This window comes from Balaenoptera borealis (genome assembly GCF_965194805.1).
Source record: "Balaenoptera borealis genome assembly, chromosome: 7".
Taxonomy (NCBI): Eukaryota; Metazoa; Chordata; class Mammalia; order Artiodactyla; family Balaenopteridae; genus Balaenoptera; species Balaenoptera borealis.
Genome location: NC_138864.1, coordinates 128,023,962 through 128,043,470, shown reverse-complemented (window position 1 = coordinate 128,043,470; position 19,509 = coordinate 128,023,962). Strand labels below are relative to the sequence as shown.

The window sequence follows — 19,509 nt, the reverse complement described above, 5'->3', positions numbered from 1 at the left end:
AGCCCCGAAGTCTCCGGGCCATGTAGAGCTCTCTGCAGCTCAGGCTCTGGCTCCGGAAGCGCCAGCCTTGCTCCTGGTCTGGGGGGGTCCCGGCACCTGCGAGATCTCGGGCGGGCATCCCTGCTCATGCGGTGGCCACATGGGCTCCCCGGTCTCCAGCCAGGGGGTTGAGACCCGGTGCTGCGGCCCCTTCACCTTTGCCTGAGCGGAAAAAGAGGGGTGAAGGGAAGGGCCTGGAGTGAGGTGCCAAGTTGGGGAGGGCAATCAGGAGGCTGGAGTGTCCCCAGCGCGCCCGGTGGCTTCTCAAGCCCCCATGCCCAGCGGTGTCACAACACTTGCTGCGTGGCGACCACTTCAAGCAGGCCCACTCTCCTGGGTCCAGGACAGCGTGACCTTGCTGCATCGGTTCCACTGGGAGGCCTTGAGGAAGTTGGGTTGATGCTTCACAAATCAGAGAATAGAAAAGGCGGGGTGGAGATGCGCTCCTGGCCAGCAGAGCCTTGGAGACGCTCAGTGTCTGCAAAGGCCCAACTACAGCCTCTTTCGATGTCCCCTTCCACGCTCCCCACACCCAGAGGAAAAGTTTGTCTGCACTGGAGCTTACCCAGACTGCGGCAAGTGTCCCATTGTTCTGAGGACTGACCCGAGGGCCTCTTGCGTTGCCCCCAGCCAGGCTGGGGTCAAGGGAGAGCGCCTAACTGCACAGAGTGTCAGCCGGGCCTCGCTCCGTCCACTCCACACGAAGGGCCCTCGCTCCCGCGTCCCACTCCAGAGCAGTTGCTGTGTCAGAGTGAGACAGGAAGGGCCCAGAAGGAGGAGGGCATATTCTGCAAAAAGGGGGAATCTCCGATTTTCCTTTCCTGGTTTAAATAAGACTTTTTAAGTTAGTTTGTTTCTCAAAGTGCAGGAATTTGGGGCTCCGGCATTGCCGGCTCTGAGCACCGAGCCCTCTTCTGCACGCCCCTCTTTGACCAGAACACTGTGCCCCCAGGGCCCTGCCCCACTCGGGCTACAGCCCCCAGGACCCTGAGGACGGGCTTGTCAAGCTCCAGGGAAAGCCAGCTCGGCATGATGTGGAAGGAACCTGAATTCCACATCCAGCTCATCCCCTGGCCTGCACTTTGCTCCGATCGATTGAATCGTGGGGGCGGTGTGTGCACAGCCTTGCCCACTCGCCGCTGCCCCCAGGCACAATGGGCCTCCGCCCACCACGCAGGCACCGGCACCGGCTCCCTCCTCTGAGCTGGGCTGCAGCCCCCAGACCCGCTCGGGCCCAGCCAGCCGGATCGTCCCCTCACCTCACTCTGCACCAGCCCCTGAGCACGCCTCCATTCCACTTCCAGAGAGTTAAAAATAATGCATTAATTGAAACACAATAAAGGAGCAGTATTTTCAAGTTTTTCTAAGGTGCTTAAAGCACTTCAAATAGCATTACGTTACGTACAGTCCCGGCCAGTCGTGGCAACTGGACTATTCGGGAGGGGGCACAGGCCCCTCTTTCTTTCAACTGCAGGGAGCCCTGGCCTGCATGATAAAGTCTCTGGGAAAATATTTAGATAAGACCTGGGCAGCTTTGCCCCTCAAACATTTGAGAGACTATTTGTTTGGTGATGGAAGCTTGGGGTGGGGGGGATGGCGGTGGGTCTAGATTGTCCTTTAAAAACTTAAGTTGGTTTTAACTGAAGCATCTACCATTCTGGAGAAAGTGAAGGGGGAACGGGAGGTGTGCCCCGGGCAGGGGGTAGCTGATGTTATCCTCAGTAACGTGCCTCCTCTCTCCCTCTCACCTTTGTCTTAGTAAAGATGTTTTTCTCTTTTAACTAGAAGCCTTCAGGTAAAAATAAAGCAGCCACAGAAAAAAAAAATTAGTCTTTTTTAGGGTTAAACATCAGAAGACAAGCCTGTGCTGCTTTGGCCAATCAGATACGCCCCTGCCAGCTATAATATAGTACTGAAGACAGCCTCTCGCACAAGCTCTCAGGCTTGCTACCATTTAAAATCAGACTCTTTTTGTCTTTTGATTGCTGTCTTGAGCCCCAACTCCGATGTGTTCCGTTATCAGCGGCCAGCAGCCTGCCGTTCCAGCCCCCGTCTGGGTGGGGATCGGTGGCGAGTCCCCCGCAGCGGCGGCGGGCAAGGTTATATAGGAAGAGAAAGAGCGAGGCAGAGAGCGAGGGCGCCAGCAGCCAGCCGGAGCGAGCGAGGGAGGGAGAGCGCACGGGCACACACACTCGCACACCCGCACCCTCGCGCACTCAGACCTGCTCGGGCCAGCCTTGAGGTCCCTGGGCTCCATGGACGAGATGCTACTGCTGGCGAGATGTCTGCTGGTGGTGCTGGTCTCCTCGCTGCTGATGTGCTCGGGGCTGGCGTGCGGACCCGGCCGGGGATTTGGGAAGAGGCGGAACCCCAAAAAACTGACCCCTTTAGCCTACAAGCAGTTCATCCCCAACGTGGCTGAGAAGACCCTAGGGGCCAGTGGAAGATATGAAGGGAAGATCACGAGAAACTCGGAGCGATTTAAGGAACTCACCCCCAATTACAACCCTGACATCATATTTAAGGATGAAGAAAACACTGGAGCGGACCGGCTGATGACTCAGGTAGAAACCCAGCACGGGGCGGGGAATGTGTCGCTTTCAAGGGGTTATGTGTAACCCTGCCGTTCTGTCTGTTTGCTCTTCAGGCAGGTAGAGAGCCGATTTTGCCCTCTGCTTCCCCACCCACCTGCCGGCCTACCATCCCTTCCTCTTCCTGGAGGGGAATGGAGGTGAAGGGTCCAGCTGGAGAAGTTTAGGCTGGGGGGTGGGGATAAGGACGCTAGGAGATGTGGTCCTTGGATGGCCCTGATTTGATTTGTCCTGCTGGGATGGCCTTCCCATCCTGCCTCAGCTCTGGCTTGTAACTTGGGGAGACCTTCACTTTGGGGGCATCTGTCCTTTCCAAGTTGGGAGTGGGAATGGAGAGAGGGGGCAAGCATCCCCCCCATAAACATAAAGTGGCGTCCAGATCACTGTACAAGTGTAGCCTCGGCGCTTACACGTTTCCCTCCTCCTCTGTGTTTTTCTTTCCCACCACTACTACCCCCCCCGCTGCCCCCCACCAAAGACCCTCAACTGGAAAAGCCAGGAGGCCGGGCTGACAAAAGGTCGGGGCTCCAGAGGCGGCTGGTCTGGTCCCTGACCGTATCACATAGCTCCACTGCGGTTCCATCGCTGCCACTTGTGCCCGTCAGAGTGTGAATGTATCGATATTTCTTTAAGGATGCCCTCTTATTCTCCCGAGCCCGCGGTACTTGAGGGGAGGGACTTAGAACTTACTGGCATTGCATCACGCTAGTTTTCAACCTGCTTGCATAGGAAATTAGGAGCGACTAGATATTAGCGGGAGGGGGGGCTGGAAAGAAGAACCAAAGCAAAACACGCATTCCTCTCTCCCTCTCCGCCTCCGTTTGAGACTTCTGGCTGCCAATCTGCCCGTCAATGGCAGACTTTCTGCAACTCCAGGCACGTATAACTGAAGCTAGAAATGGATTTCCTGGCAAATATAGGTCAACATCTTTTTTATTGCCCTATTAAAATATTCGAGTCCTACCTTTAGGGCCAGGAGCGCACCGCAGCTGACGGAGCGGCGCTGGCGGGGCGCAAGTGCAGGGGAGGCTGGGGGTGGGAGGGACCGAGGAGACACCTCCCGGCCGCTCCGCTCCCCAGCCCGATGCCCGGCCTTGCTGCGGAGCCGAGGAAGGCCAGGGGCAGGCGGGGTAGCGGGCTCCAGCTGACGGACGGAGGCGGAGAGGGAGGGGAGGAGAGGGTCCTCATCCCCGGCTCGCTCGCATCTGCTCCCGACCACCTTAAATCTGGACCGCGAGTGTGGACGCGCGCGCCTGTGCCCGAGAGCAGCGCGAGCCGCAATTAACTCTGCGCAGGCCGCGGGGTGCCCTGCGCGTGCGGCCAGCTGCGGGCGCTTCTCCGGCTCGTCTGGGGCTCCGACCCCCCTGGTCACCCTCGGTCCCGGCGGCAGGGCAGGGGCCTTCCCGGGATCCCTCGGCACCGGGGAGAGGGGCGCGAGGCCAGAGGAAGCGGCGGGGGCGGGGACGCCGGAGGTCCCCGAGCCGGAGAGCTCAGCGGCCGCCGCGGTCCGCGCCGGGCCGACGCGGGAGGGAGCGGGTCCCGGCCCGCGCCCTGCCCGGGTCCCCGGGCCTCGCCGCCCCGCCTACAAGTGCGAGCGCGCGGAGCCGCGCACCCGGGCAGACGCCTCTCGGCTCCACTTACTCCCGGGTTATCGATCCCGCGGCTCGGGTTTCAGTGCGCGCGGGGCCGGGCTGCGGCCGCCCGCCGGCCCCTCCACGCGCCCGAGCGCGGGCTCGGCCAGGGCTCCCGGCGGCGCTCCGACGGCCCGGCTGGCGAGGCGGCGCGGGCGGGCCCGGCGGGCCCGGGCGGGAGGGAGAAGCCGGTTCCAGGGCGGAGGCGCCTCGCGGGCCTGGGCGCCCGGCCCGAGCCCCCCGCCGGGTCCCTCGCCCCGCCGCCCCCGGCCGCCCCGCCGGGACCTACAGCCGCGCGGCCCGGCGCCCGGCCGCTCTGGCCGCAGCGTGCGCTGGCAGCATTTGAACTTCTGACCTTCTGTCAACTTCCCTCAGACGAACGAAAAGAAAACAAATACTTTTTTTCCCTGGGCAGTGGCTATTCCCGTTCCCAGCACAAAAGGAGGGGGGAGGGGCAGCCGCCGTCGGGGTGGGGTGGGGAGAGCCAGGCCAGGCGTGTGCCACGGACCCCAAAACGTGCCCTAAAAACCTGGAGGCTGGGGAGGGGGGTTGGCCTGAAAGGCGCCCCCTGCTTTACCCCTTCCCCGTCCTTCCTGCGTCCCCGGTCCTAAGAGTTAAAGTGGGGAAGGCGGGGGACCTGGGAGGTGAGGGCAGGGCCGGGGGAAGGGGAAGCGGCAACGCCTCCCGGGCTCTTGGGGCACCTGCTCCCCCGCCGGCCCCCCACTTAAGATAACCACCTAGACTCTGCTCTCGGGTGCGTGTCCCTCCTCCCCCGTCTCTGCGTGTCTCTGTCTCCCTAATGTGACTGCCGCCCAAGTCCCTCAACCATGGCAAGATCGTCCCCAGTGGAACTTTCAGAGCAGTTCAGGAACGCAGGAGCTCCTGGTTAATATTAACTCCGAGAGGGGGAAGCGCAGACAGACACGCTCTCCCCGCAGGCCGCGATGCCGAGGGGCTCCGAGGGGGCAGGAGGCCGCGAGGGGCCGGCCTGCGGGCTGCGCCGGGGACCGGCCCGAGGCGCCACGTTGGGCAGATTTCCGGGTGCGTGGCGGCCCCGGGGAGCGGCGCTCAGGTGTGGGTTTGAAGGCAGGGGCCTGGTTTTCCGGAGGGGGGGGGGAGCGGCGAGAGGTGTGTGCGGGGACCCGAGGAGACCCTTCTGAAGTCGGGACACCCCCTCCCCCGCGCTGGGGAAGCCCGTGGGCGTCGGCGGTGACAGTCCCTGCTCGGCTCCCGGGCGCGGAGCGGCTGCGCAGACTGGGGAGGTGGCGGGAGCTCAGGCGTGGGGAACAACTTGGCCTCCGCCGACACAAAGCCGGGCCCGTCGGCCCCTGTGGGCTTCACGGTGGCTGCACAGAGGCGGGGTTGATTCGCGGCACACGACCCAGTGAATTGATAACCGGCCCGGGCTTCCCGGCTCTGCCCGCGACGATCCCGCCCGGCCGGGGCGCAGAGACTCTTGCAGCCGCGGGCCGAGGCCGCGTTGCGCCTGGCGGAGCCCGGGCCTGCCTCGGCCCTGGGCTCCTCGCCTGGGGTCTCCATTGCCAGAGTGGCGCAGCTCAGAACGCTGGGGGATGGTACGCGTGCTCCCCTTCCTGCCCTCCCCCTCGCCAGCGGCCCTGGGGGAAGCCATTGAACGCTTCATCTGCCCCCCGAAAGCAGGGAGCTGGGGTGCGATGGGGGCTCGGGAAGCGACTGTCTGCGTGTGCGCGTCGGTGGTGTGCGCCTGCGCAGCCGGTTCCACATCCCGGCTCTCAACTGACCCTGGTTTACTGATTGATTTTCATGTAAAACGCATTCAATCCTCAAGATGACCTCACTCAAACTCTGTCCTTCTGACTTTTTTTTTTTTTTAAGAAAACTGTTGGCGGGCCCAGAAACCTGCAAGCGCTGACCTGTTACCAGGACCGCCCCCTAGCCTTCTGCCCTCCCTCCACCACGCGCGCGCGCGCGCGGGCGCGCACACACACACACACACACACACACACACACACACTTGCTGTATGTCTAACTCTACAACCATATACTGGTTTTTACTGCTGCCAACTACACAGGACTTTTCCTGTCGCGCAATCGGCCGCATCCCCTTAAAACGCGGCAGCGGCCCTTGCAGGAGCCCCCGCCTCCCTGCCCTCTGTAAGAAAGAGTTCCCCCAGGCTATAACAGGGTCCTTGCCGGGGCCGGCTGGTCTTCTCGGTAACCGGGGTCCCCGCCCGGGTATCAGCCCTACCCTCTGCAGCAGTCAACTTGGAATTGTCCCCTGTCCCCCCCGAGTCTGCCTCTCTGGGGGATGCCCCCATCATGATTTTGTCACCACCTCCCCTTTTTTCAACCCCGCACCAGCCGCAGTATAAACGTCCAGTGAGTTACTGCCCACACAAACATGCACGTGATTCAACTCTTTCTTGCATCCTTGTCTGAATGGGACCCGAGAATTATACGGGAACTCCCACAGCTTTACCCTGGCTTGAGTCCCGCCTATTCACTGCTTCTTTACTCCTACTGGCAGCTTCCTTGTGGGAGGGGGGGGGGAACCCCAAGGGCGGTTTCCAGAAGAAGCCTCCCTAAGGCAAGAGCTCAGAGGCCCCAGGCCTCTCTGGCTCCCCTCCCCCCTCCCCTTCCCCCACCTCTTAAGTTGGCTCTTCAAACTTGCAGGACACCATTCTGCGCCGGCCAAGAAAACAAGAGGGGGGGAGGGAACAGGTTAAGGAAAACAAGAGACACAATCAGACCACAGAAAAGCCGGGAGAAAAGAGTTCCACGGGGAAAAGGAATGTGGCTGTCCAGATAAAGAATGTTTGTCATCCGGCCCTGGTCTTATTGAAAATTATAACTCACCTGGTTGCCTTTCACTTCTGGTTCCCCCACCCCTTCGGCTGCTATCAGGGTCCCACCACCCTCTCTACCTTTGGCTTAATTCTCACCTCAGATAGGCACAGGGCAGAGATAAGGCGAGGCTTTTAACTCTGTAAGAAGTATACCGTGTATTTTTCTTTCTACGGCGAAGTTGCACCTGGGGCCTCTCTCCCGCCTCCCGAGAGGGAGTCTGTCCAGGGAGTTGGGTGGAGCCTTGCACAGGTGCGAGGCGATGGGGCCACAGAAGAGGGCAGGGGTGTGGAGGGCATCGTGGAGGAGGGCGCGGGCCATAGCCTAGGGTGCTCCTGGCGGCTTCTGCAGCCACTGTCCAAAAACACGCAGTTTACTTATTTCGAAGACAGACATTTCATCTGCTTCTCAGGCCCTGACAGGGGCCCTGCTATTTCAGGTGTGGAGAAAGGCGCTCACGTCTCCTCCAAGAGGATGTGCTCCGCCTACTGATGCCACCCCCTCCTCCCTAGCCGAGCTCCCCCTCTCCGGAGCAGGCCGGCCCGTTCCAGGCCTGGCCTTGTCTCCCTACTTGTGCGCGCAGCCCGCATCCTGGGGGGCTGGGCAGAGCAGCCCAGGGGTAGGGTTGGGGCAGGCCCGGACACTCACGGGCGCTGGGTGCCCCCTTCTCTCCACAGCGGTGCAAGGACAAGTTGAACGCCTTAGCCATCTCCGTGATGAACCAGTGGCCAGGAGTGAAGCTGCGGGTGACAGAGGGCTGGGACGAAGATGGCCACCACTCAGAAGAGTCGCTGCACTACGAGGGCCGCGCCGTGGACATCACCACCTCGGACCGCGACCGCAGCAAGTATGGCACGCTGGCACGCCTGGCCGTGGAGGCCGGCTTCGACTGGGTCTACTACGAGTCCAAAGCGCACATCCACTGCTCGGTGAAAGCAGGTGAGGGGGCGGGCCCACCCAACCACGCCGACAGCACCCCCCAGCAGCTCCAGATCTGCGCCCCAAAGCCTGGCTCACGGGCAAGAGGAAAGTGGGGAGGAGGGGGGCAGGCGGGGAGGGGATTGGGTGATGACTGGTGTTGCTGTGGCGGGAATGGACTCCGTGAGGCCTGTCCCAGTCCCCAGCCGGGAGCTGTCCCTACCTTTGAGGCCACAGAGGCCCACATTCTCTGAGCCCAGATGCAGAGGGCATCTGGCTTCTCGAGCCTTCTCCCACCCCTGTTTCCGGAGTCCCTGCTGCAGGTGGCAGAGACAGGGAGGAAAGATGGTGGGGCGGGGGGACTGTCCTGGTGAGAGACTGCAGCCCTGCCCAGTCGGCCAGCTCTGGCCCAGAGCCTCTGTCTCAATAGAGCTTAAGAATGAACGACTCCCCACTCGCCACCGGCCCGCACCCGGCACAGGAGGTTCTGCCCGGGGTGGAAGTCCCGGTCCACTCCCTTCCCCCCTGAGCGCCTGTGGCTTCTGAACTAACTTAACTCACTCGGCCTTTGGGAAGAGGCCTGATGGGAGGTAATAAAGCCGGTAGTTAACCACTTCCAACATCTGGAGGCCGCAAGCCCAGAAGCATCCGTCCTTGTTAGGAACCAGCTGGGCTGCCCTGAGCCACAGGCAGGGCCAGGAAAGCCAAGCCTGCAGCTGGAGCCCCCGCCCTGCTGCGTGAGGCTGACTTCCCTGGGCCTGCAACGCCACACGCTGTTGCTGGCGAGGAACAGCTCCGCAGGAAGGCGCGCGCGCGCGCGCACAAGCCCCAGCTCCACTGAAGCAGGTCTCTCCAACTCTCGGCAGAAGCCGGCGCATTTAGCAAGGCAGTTCACAGTGAATTTGGGAGGAACTGCGTCTCCCCCCACCCCAAGTTTCGCCTGTTTGTCTCCTAAACTGTATTTTAATAGCGTATGTCAGTAGAAAAACACTTTCAAAGTGTCGAGGCACACTTTGGAGGTAAGGAAAGTAGTGGCCTGCTGTAACAACAGAAAGAAAAGGTTCGTAAGGCTGGGGAGAAGGTCTGCGCTTAGAGCCCGGGAAAGGGTCTCAGACGCCAGCAGGGCGGGGAGGCGCGCCCCGACTTCGTGGGGCTCCTAAATGGCGGCGCGGCGCGGCGCGCGGCCCCCTCCGGGCCACCCCTGTCCGCGGGGTCCCCCTGGCGGGGGTCCCTCGAGGTCTCCTCGCAAATGAGCAGCGGTCGTGCGGCCCGGGACCCCGCCGGGGGAGCCGGGCCGGGCGCGCAGAGCCGCTCATTGGCATTCCGCGCACACGGGCCGGGCGCGGGGCGCTGCGTGTCAAGCAGGGTCGTGCGACTCGACGCTTCGGGCTCGCCTGCGTCCCAGGCGCATTCCGGGCGGCTATGTCGGGCCTCCAAAGGCCGGCCCCGCACTTCATGCCGGAGAAAACGATGAGAAGATTAAAAGCCCTCAGTAATTCCAGCAGGAAGATTCTTTCTCGCGATCTCTATTTGCAAAAAGCAGGATCCCGGAGATTGGAATGCAAAGAAGACGGGGACGTCCCCGCCCCTCCTCCACGGCCCCCTGCGCGCCGCCCGACTCCGATTATTGTCCTCGGGACAGTGAGCCTCAGAGAGCGACAGAGGCCGGAGAAAGCGGGTAGTCAAGGGGCCTTGAGAACCCGGCGCTTCCAGAGCTCGGAGCAGGCCCCGCCATTTAAAATTCAAATACACATCTCGAGTGCTTGGAAGAGAGGCCTGGCTGTGCAAATAGTGCTTGTGAGGCCCGGGCTTCTGGAGAGCCCGCGTGTGAATCGCCGGGGGTGCGGCGGGGGGGTTGCACCTGAGCAAATAGGGAGGGGGCGGCCCAGAGCTGGAGAGAGAGGGAGCCGAGAAGGCGTGGGGGGGATGGAAGGAGCCCCTCTTCCAAGAGCGCCTCCCATTTGTTGCAGAAATTACAATGACAATGGCGAGCCCTTTATTGGATTTTAATTAGAAGATCCACACAAGCCCCGGATTTTCACACCTCGGCCAATTCTCTGGAATGTTTGTCCAGTTGCTACAACTACTACAGCTATTTTTCAGCCCCGCCCTCGCCCCCAACCGGCCGACACCAACCGGCCGACACCAAGACCCCCGCTGGGCGCTGGGGGCGGGGTGGGGGCGGGGAGCGGCCGAGGGTCCCCGCCGCGCAGCCCGGGTGCGGAGCGCACGAGGGGGCGCCGCGCCCCGCGCCGGAGGCGGGAGCAAAGGAGGGTGCGCCCCGGCGCCCGGGTGAGCTCAAGGAGGCTTCCTGAGGAATCCAAGTGGAGAGCAAATACCCTCTGAATTCGTGGCGAGGTTGGGTGTGTGCTGAGCCGGCGGGGGAGGGGGGCGGCGAAAGGGAAGGAGTGTAACCGGCCTCCCGCCGGAGACGCCAATCGACCTTTGTCACCGCCAGTCCAATCCTAAGAGAGTCGTTAAGGAATGCGTCTGCATCTGAATTCGGTCACCGAGGCGGTGGGGATGGGGGGAGGGAGGTCCGCGCGGGACCAGCCTGGCATCTCTCCCCGGAGCCACGCGCTTCCTCGGTCTGGGCGCGCGGGACACCAAGCGTGCGCCCCCCTTTCCAGTCGCGTCCTCCTCTCGGGACTCACCGCCCTGTCTCCTCTCCTCTCCCTTCTCTTCCCCCGCAGAGAACTCGGTGGCGGCCAAATCGGGCGGCTGCTTCCCGGGCTCGGCCACGGTGCACCTGGAGCAGGGCGGCACCAAGCTGGTGAAGGACCTGCGCCCCGGGGACCGCGTGCTGGCGGCCGACGACGAGGGCCGGCTGCTCTACAGCGACTTCCTCACCTTCCTGGACCGCGACCACGGCGCCAAGAAGGTCTTCTACGCGATCGAGACGCGGGAGCCTCGCGAGCACCTGCTGCTCACCGCCGCGCACCTGCTCTTCGTCGCGCCGCACAACGGCTCGGCCGTCCGGGAGCCCGAGGCGCTGTCGGGCGCCGGGCGGCCGCCTGGGGGCGCGCCGGAGCGCCGGGCGCTCTTCGCCAGCAGCGTGCGCCCCGGCCAGCACGTGTACGTGGTGGCCGAGCGCGGCGGGGATCGGCGGCTCCTGCCGGCCGCCGTGCACAGCGTGACGCTGCGCGAGGAGAGCGCGGGCGCGTACGCGCCGCTGACGGCGCACGGCACCATCCTCATCAACCGGGTGCTGGCGTCGTGCTACGCGGTCATAGAGGAGCACAGCTGGGCGCACCGGGCCTTCGCGCCCTACCGCCTGGCGCACGCGCTCCTGGCCGCGCTGGCGCCCTCGCGCACGGACCGCGGCGGGGGCGGGGGCGGCGGCCGCGTGTCCCCGGCCGCGCCAGGTGCGCCCGACGCGCCAGGCGCCTCGGGCATCCACTGGTACTCGCAGCTGCTCTACCAAATAGGCACCTGGCTGTTGGACAGCGAGGCCTTGCACCCGCTCGGCATGGCGGTCAAGTCCAGCTGAAGGCCAGGGGGCCGGGGAGGGCACCGGGAGGGGGCGGGGCGGGGCGGGCGGGGGGAGGGGCGAGATACCGCAAATGACACACGGAAAAAGCGCACGAAATGAGACTTTAATTATAATAATAATTAATAATAATAAAAAAGTAGGACAGTCCAAAGTAGACTATAAGGAATCAAAGACCCCGAGAAATTCTGTTGTTGTGTTTAGTTTATATATATATATTTTTGAATTTTTTGATTCCTGTTTAATTTTGGTTATTTTTTCACCTCTCCTGGCTATTTATTTGTTTGGTATGAATAGATGTTTTAAAATAATATGAACCGGACCTTCAAGAGCCTTAAATAGTTTGTTTCTTGGATAATTTATTATCATGTGAACTGTACTCACAGGGGGAAAGATTATTTTGTGAGGCCAAGCGACCCGCTCAGAGTCTATTTTTCTACATGTCCCTCGTCCTGACTTTCAGAAAGCAAAATTCTGTCCTCTCCATGCCTCGTTTGCAACGCTCCTGCTTTTCAGCAAGTGTAAACTAAAACATGCTTCATGGGGGTCCACAAATTATATTTTTATACACAGAATTGTAAATTAGATTTTTGAGAGATCAATACTTAACTGAATTACATTTCATTTTTGAAATAGTGTAAAATATGAAAATATATTATTTTAATTTAACTAGTTTCCAATGTAACAGCCATCTCCTGTTTTGTCTTCTGGGTTTAATATTTGCTTTGTCATCACCATTTTGGCCACATTCTTGGAAGTCAAGACTGTTACACACTCACACACACACATACACTTTTTTTTTTCTTGGACAAACTGGAAGAACTCTGTTATTTTTAACTTCAAAGAATTTATTAGAAAATAATATTTTTTAAAAGCGCACATAGTGATGATCCCACAAGGATGGAGCCTGTAGTTTGTACAGAGAAAAACAAAGGATGTTTTTGCATTAATAAATTGAGAAATAACTGCTGTAAATTTACTAAAATGTATTTTTGAATATTTTGTAATAGTTTTATAGAAATAAAATGTGCCACGCACAGCCTGGTTAGTATATAATAACTAAGAATTCCTGTTGCAGCCCTTTTTCTTTCCTTTTTTTGGCTTCTTTGTTTGGGAAACCTAGTGCTGACAGGAGTTCCCAGTATTATATTTAGATGTGTTGCTTATACTGTGAATTCAGATCCACTTACGTAGGTAACCGAATTGACTCGTTTGTTTTCGTCACTGGAGAAACCTCAGCTCTGTTTGTATTTATTGTGTGAAAGTCTCTCTACTCAAAGGATGGCGGTGCCGTGCTGGGTGCCCTTCTGCCCTCACCTCCCCCAGCTTAACCAGCACAGCCTCAGTGGCTGCCTGGAGAAGACGGCCTGGGGCAGTCACCCAGATCTTCCTCCCCAGGCCCCGTGTCATTGTTGGCCGACTTCGTTCCCTCCACTGGGTTGACCCAGGTTGGGGTGCACTGTCCCCCTGGCCTTGCAGGGAGGCGGTCCTTAACTGCTTTCTGAAGTCCTGGGGTGCCCTTTTCAGGAGGGTCCCCAAGGAGAGGCCCAGGTGTTGACGATCTGCGGGAGGACGTGCTCCCTGCCTGCTCTGTGCGGACCCCGGCCTTCCCTCCTCTCCCGTCACACCCACTAGAGCCTCAGGGTGCCGGGGTCCTCGGGCCACGCTGGTGTCTCCAAGTTGTCTGTCTTGAGTGGTTGTCAGGCGAGTACGTCTGTCCCTAGGTCGTGGTCCTCCTTCTGCGGGCGCCCTGGGGCCAGCGCCCTGTGTCAGCCGGGCCGGGGGGACAGGTCCTCCGTGCCTGGTGCTGTGTCATAGGCTCAGCCGCGCTGGGCGGTCACTGAGGGCTTTGGTTTAGTGAAGGCTGCTGTCCCGCTTTGCGCTCTGGGCCGAAATGCCTCTGCAGGCTGAGCTTCGGAAAGGTGGGCCGTGTGGCCTCAGGGCGTCTCAGCAGATTAAACATGTCTGGAGGCGGGCCTGGGTTTAGGGGAACAGAATTGAACTCGACGGCCTCGGGCCGGTCTCGGTCCCACCTGGTCAGGGTCTGGAGAAGCTGCTTCTGAGGCTAGGGCTGAGGCCCCTGGGGGCTTCTGTGCTGAGGTCTGGTGAGATGTGGCTCTCCAGGAGGCCGAGGGCCCCGATGGGTGGTGCTGGGGCCAGAGCTCACCCTCCAGGCAGGAGTGGTCCCCGGTCCTCCTTGGTCCCCTAGGTGGTCAGCAGGGTTTCGATCCCTGGTAAGGTTGGTGGTTTCTGTTCCGGTGACTGTTCAGGTCTGAGTGTGAAGTCAAACCAGGGGCACAAAGCACACCAGCAGCTCTGGCCAGACTGATCCACCGGACTAGTTAGCGGGCAGAGAGAGAGGTCAGGTGTTGGCCTGGCCCGAAGGCCCTTGGCAGCGCCCCCTCCTGGCCGGGCAAGGTTGTGGCACCCTCGCCTGTTTCCCCCCCTGCCTCCCCACCTTTTAAGACCCTTCGCAGCTTTACAGTGAGAATTCTCTTTTTCACGTCCACCGCGTAGAGAAACGAAGTGCAGGGCATCGGGCAGGTGCAGTACTGCCGCCGGACGAGGGCCCACTTCTCCATCTTCAGGGTTGACAGGACCAAGAGTTTGTGCCAAGCGTGTGCGTGGTGTTGCCGCCGGCCTCCCTCGTGACTAATTGCATATCTATTCCTGTCAAACACGCGTACCAGAATGTACTTGAAACTGTTATCTTTGTGCTCTGTTGTTTGAATAATTAAAGAAGTTACAGAGACTTTGTGCGTGTCTGTTCTGTGGCAGAATTCCCGTCCCATCCTGTCATCTGCAACTCCCGTTTTCTTCCACCAGGTTGTCCCAAATATGTGAGAGAAGAAATTTCATTGAGAGTGCACACTTTGCATCCATCAGGGGTGGTGATGGGCTCTTACGTGTGGGACAAAGCACGAGGCCCGTCCATCTGAGGAAGCTGCCAGCACGCGGCGGCCTGTTTGTGTGGGAGGGAGGCAGCCCCATCCTCTCCTGGTGGAGACCCTTTGCTGTCAGCATCACATCCACATGGGAAATACTGGGCTGACATGCAAAGAATGCCGGCTGGTTGCAAGATTTGGCAAGAAAGCAACAAAGTGCCTGCCTGTGAGCCAGCTCCAGGGCTGGGGGGCGGGGGGAGGCATCTGGGTGCCCCAGTGACGCAGAAAAGTGGCCGGTCCATCCTTGTGAAAGAACCATCCACTCAAGGGGGTTGAGAGGTCCAGGGAAGTGACCTTCATAGTTTCTCATCGGCCAACCGTGGCCCCAGGGACAAATCTGGACAGCAGCCCGTTTTTATACAGCCCACAAGCCGAGATCGGGTTTTACATTTTAAATGGTTGAAAATAAAACAGCTAAAGAAGAATATTCCATATGTGAAAATTCTGTAAAATCTGTAACTCAGCTTCCATCAGCAAGTTTCTCTTGGAAGCCTACTCCCCCCACCCCACCCCACCCCCAGGCTGGCTCATTCCTCTGCCTGCTGTCCTGGGGGGGCCTTCAGGCTCCCACGGCTCCCGAGAAGCTGCATCAGGGACCACGCAGCCCACAGAGCCTGAAGTATGTACTATCCGGGTCTTTACAGAGAACGTTCGCCAACCCCCGTCTAGGATCTCATGGAAACCCAGCCCGCTGTGGTGGGGCTGGAACGTAATGGGGTGAGGCCAGCATAGCACATTTTCTATTGGAATTCAAAGGCTCCCATTGCTCCTCGCTGCGGTCACAAATCCAGCAAGAGCTGGTGGTGTGACAGGCGAACCCTGTGCTAGCCTGGAGGTAAACTGGAGACACCCACCTGTAAAGACCCACGAGCATGCAGGCTTCATCCCAACCTGGTGAAAATCATCACCCCCAGGGGGAAAATAGGAAGCCCGTGTTTGGAGGTAACCTTCTTGGCTTTTCTTGGCTGAGCCTGATTTTCTCAAAGGAAGAAGAAACTGACAGTAATTCACCTTCTATAAATAAGCTCTGGGCCCACCAAGAAGACAGGGAAACTGCATGAAGGTGGCGTTTTCAATGGGTGTCTTTGGTTTTCAGGATGAGGGCAGCTATGCTCCCAGAAGGGGGAAACTGGTTTAAATAAGAGGCTCAAGAAATCTGAAAAGATAAATTCGAAGAAATATTATGCCGAAAGCCCAAGGATTTCCCCCGTACAACTGAACCGGGTCCTGGGTGGAAACTTCCACGTCCCAGGCCAGGGCCTGGGTGTTTGCTTCCAGGGGAAGGTGATGCCCTTTCCGCTGGACGCCAAGCCTCATCCCAGTCGGGAAATTCCCTTTCTCCAGACCCCCAGGAAGGCTCAAGGCTTCCCTTTCTGAGCCTTGCCACCAAAAGGCAGCAAAACAAACCCGATGTCTTTGGAAGGAGCTTTGGGCGCCGGGTCCCGGTGTCTGTCACCCTGCGGGTCCAAGTCATCAGAATCCCAGCCGAAACCCTGCAGCCAGACCCAACAGGCAGGCCGCACATGGGCCAGGAAAGCCGGAGCCTGGGCAGAGACGTGGGCGTGGAAGGGGGGCTGTTTCAGGAAGAGCCCCAGAGCGTTGGCATCGGCACGGGACCACCAGGTGGAGCTGGACCTGAGCCTCCCCCTGCTGCTGGTGGTGGTACTCCGTGGCCTATGTGGCAGGGCACAGCCAACCTTCCTGAGCCCGGGGCTCTGCGGGTCAGTGCCCCATCGCTGCCAGCACCGGGCGGCCGCCGCCCCTTCCGCGGACGCGCTCCGGCTGGCCCGGCCGCCCCGTCTCTTACCTTCCCGGGACGGCGCCCGCCCTCCCGGGCCTGCGGCCGCTCCGCTTCTCGCTGGGACTTCCGGGAAGCCTCCTTCCCCTCGCCGCTGCCCCGGGCAGCAGAAGCGCCAAGCGCAGGAGGCGGCTGGGAGCAGAGGGCTGGGCTGCGGACTTGCTGGCTCAGGGCGGCACCATGCCTCCGGTTCAGCCTGCTCGCCGAGAAAGTTTCCCGGGATCCGGCATCACGGAGGGGCACCCGGGCTGGCAGGAGAAACGCCCCTGAGTGGAGTCCGAGCGCCCTCTGCTGGTCACGGTGGGAAAGTCGGGCCTCGCGCCCGGACAGGGGCCGACAGTGATGGGACCGCCAGCGGGGGCTGATCAACACAAAATATCAGAAGTACCTTCAAAAAGAGGGCAGTGGCGGCAGGGCAAGCCCCCAGAGAGGGGTGACGTGTGGGGTCAGAGCCGACAGCACCGCCCTGTCCTGCATCCCCTCCCCACCAGTTGAAACCCAGCCATCAAAGCTGCCCCCGTGCACCAGGCCGGGTCAGTGCTCTAAAGCATCAGTTTCTTCTTTATTCTGACCAGTAGCCAAAAAAGGAAGAAGAAAACGATGACTGTGCTGGGAAAACTGAAGCCTAGAAACGTGCGCTGAGGAGGGCGGCAGGGCACCCTCGAGCCTTCCTCTCCCTTAACTGGGGCTGAGGGTCCCCGGGCTGGGAGGCCCCGCATCCGGGCCCAGCTGCAGCCCTTTCCGAGCTGAGGGGCGTGGCCAGGGGTGCGACTTGGCGAGTCCTCCTCCCGAGGGCCGGGGTGGCAGCGTCCGGAGGTTCCTGGACCTGTGGACCGTCACTTGGCTTCCGTGGCCTGGAAACAACTTCCCACATCTTGGGGTGAGGAGTGACCTGTGAGAGGCTCGTAGGAAGTACAGGGTCACACACGTGGACAGCAGTCATGTTGGCCTCTCCTTTACCAAGAGGGAACCGCTGGGCTCCCCGCTCCCCAGCCCTCTGACCGGGGGGTTAACTCCGCCCGCCCTCCATTCCACCACAGGGCAGATGAGACAGGGCACCCTGAGGTCCCTTTAAGCTCAGAAATACCCCTGATCTAAGGCTGGATCACTCCTCTGTCCCGTACTCAGGCCTCACCTGGATTCAGGTGAGACTCTGATGGAGTCCGTCTGCACACACGAAAAAAGATGACCTGACAGTCTTTGAAAATTCTAGATGAAGGCATCTGAGTCCCTGTGAACCCATGTCTGGGGTCAGCTGCCGTGGAGCGCCGATGCCAACACCAGCCGTGTCCTGAGCCACAAAGCACGGGGCGGGGGGGGGGGGAGCTGTTCCCTCGAGCGGCCTTCACGGGGGACCCGTCCCTGCGCTGGACGCCATCCTCAGTGGGAAAGAACCCAGCATCTGCCCCGCCCCAGTGCCCTCTGCAGCAACACTTGGGGACCAGAGACACTGTAGGAGAAGTGCCCCCTCCCTGAACCCCAGGGCTGGCTGGGGCGGGAGCAGAGTTGTGCACAGGGCGACTGGGGACGGGGAGAAGAGACCCCTCTCTGTCCTCATCCACTGTAGGCCAGGAAGCACTTTCCTCCCAGCCCCTCCCGGGCAGAGCCCAGAAGGCCACCCAGATGCAGACCCCAGCGCAGCCGCTGCTGGGGGAAAGCAGCCCTTTCAGCTCTCTTCCTCTTTTTCAAGGAAGAAGTTGAAGAAAAAAGAAGAAACCTAATAGACCAACGCTGATCGAACGTCCAGAACCCCTTCCCTGTTGGAGCTCGCTCTGCGATACGACCGGCCCGCACACGGTGTGCCCACGGGGAGGAGCCCCGTCTCCCCAACTCCCGGCCACGCGGCACCACAGCCATGCTGCCTGCAGCACACGCTGCCTTCTCCCTCCGCCCCCCCGCCCTGTTTATTCGCGTCCAGGGGTCCACGACCTCGGGACGGCCTGCGGGAGAGGCTTTCGAGTGACGGCCCTGAAGCCCAGGGCCGAGGCAAGAACCAGACAGAGCGCGCGGCGGAGGGCACCTCCTGCAGACGGCACCAAGCTTGGGCCCCACTGCAGCCCCAGACCCCCCACCTGCCCTCCTGGCCACCAGCCCGCCCACGGAGGGCGCAGGAAGGTGAGCACCGGGGGTGAGAAGGAAAAGGGGAAACTGAGGCAGCCCGGGGGGTCTCAGCCGCCAGCCGCCAGCCCCCGTGGTCCCAGGGGCATCTGAGGAGCCTGCCCAGCCTCAGCAAAGAAGCCCCGACACCCCAAGTCGGCCGGGAGGCTGAGCCGGGAAGGGGCGGCCCCGGGGGGGGGGTCTCAGCCCATCCACGCCCACCACAGGACGGGCTGTGAGGAGCTTCGTAGATACATATCGATTTGTTCCATTTTCTGTGTTTCCCTAGTTCAACGGAAGGAGCACACTTCCGTCGTGGGGAGAGCGAAATGATCTTTAAATGCCAGGAGCTCAGATCCTGCCCGTGCGGTCAGGCCGCCTGCAGCCCCTCGCTCCCCGGCCGAGTGGCACTCGGGGGCGGCGCAGGACGGCCCGTTTCATCCCCTCCCGGTTCTGTGACTTAAAGCGACCCCGGCAGCCCTCACGCGGGCCTCCACCTTGGGGCCCCCCTGGACGCCAGCGCCCTCCCCGCCGCTCCGAGCTATTTATAGGCAGTGCTCCGTGTCGGTCCTGAACACGAGGTGTTCAGTCCAAAAAGAACCTTTTTAGGTCAAGGAAATGAGTTTAAAAATACTTTGCCTGCGCGTGAGCCAGCTGGAGGGTGCAGCCTTCCCATCCTCAGCCTTCTCCGGGCGGACCCTCTGAGCGCAGGCCGGCGCCCTCCTGCCCGTCCTGCCAGCCGTGACCTCCAGCCCCCAGGGAAGACGCCCCAGGGCAGACAGACCCCCCCAAGGCCAACTCCAGGAGAGGCAGGGCCCCCGCTGCCGCCCGCTCCCACCCCGGAAGGTGCAGACAGGCAGGTGAGCACACGAGCTTCTGGATGCAGCGCTTGAGGGTGTGGCTGGGTGTGCAAGTGTACGTGTGAGTGTGCGGCGTGCGTGTTCGCAAGTCTACCGCGTGAGTTGTGAGTGTGCGTGCACATGCGTGTGTCTGCGTGGGCGGTGGAGTCCGGGAGGAGTCCGCAGGCGCCAGGCCGCAGAGCGAGGCCCAGACTCTGGCTGAGCGAGGACATGCCTTCTGAGTCCAAGGGCACCCGGAGGGGGTGAGGCGAGCTAAAGCCGCCTGTCTTCCTGCCGAGAGAGGCGGCTCGGGCTAGAAACGCTAGGCCCCTGGGGAG

General features: G+C 60.8%; 1 protein-coding gene and 1 long non-coding RNA gene across 2 annotated transcripts; one reads left to right on the top strand and one right to left on the bottom strand.

The window, feature by feature from the left end:
* Nucleotides 1-219: 219 nt before the first annotated feature.
* SHH (sonic hedgehog signaling molecule) lies at nucleotides 220-11,492 on the top strand (the record flags this gene model as incomplete). The annotated part of the gene is made up of 3 exons (XM_082399614.1): nucleotides 220-2,603; nucleotides 7,762-8,023; nucleotides 10,696-11,492. The coding sequence occupies exons 1-3, from the start codon at nucleotides 2,295-2,297 to the stop codon at nucleotides 11,490-11,492; spliced, it is 1,368 nt and encodes a 455-aa protein (XP_082255740.1). The 5' UTR covers nucleotides 220-2,294.
* A 67-nt stretch (nucleotides 11,493-11,559) lies between these two features.
* Nucleotides 11,560-16,519, bottom strand: LOC309632287. The gene is made up of 3 exons (XR_014246832.1): nucleotides 16,245-16,519; nucleotides 15,845-15,981; nucleotides 11,560-15,593 (listed from the first exon to the last, which is right to left on the bottom strand). It is a non-coding gene; the product is annotated as an uncharacterized lncRNA (long non-coding RNA).
* Nucleotides 16,520-19,509: the final 2,990 nt, after the last annotated feature.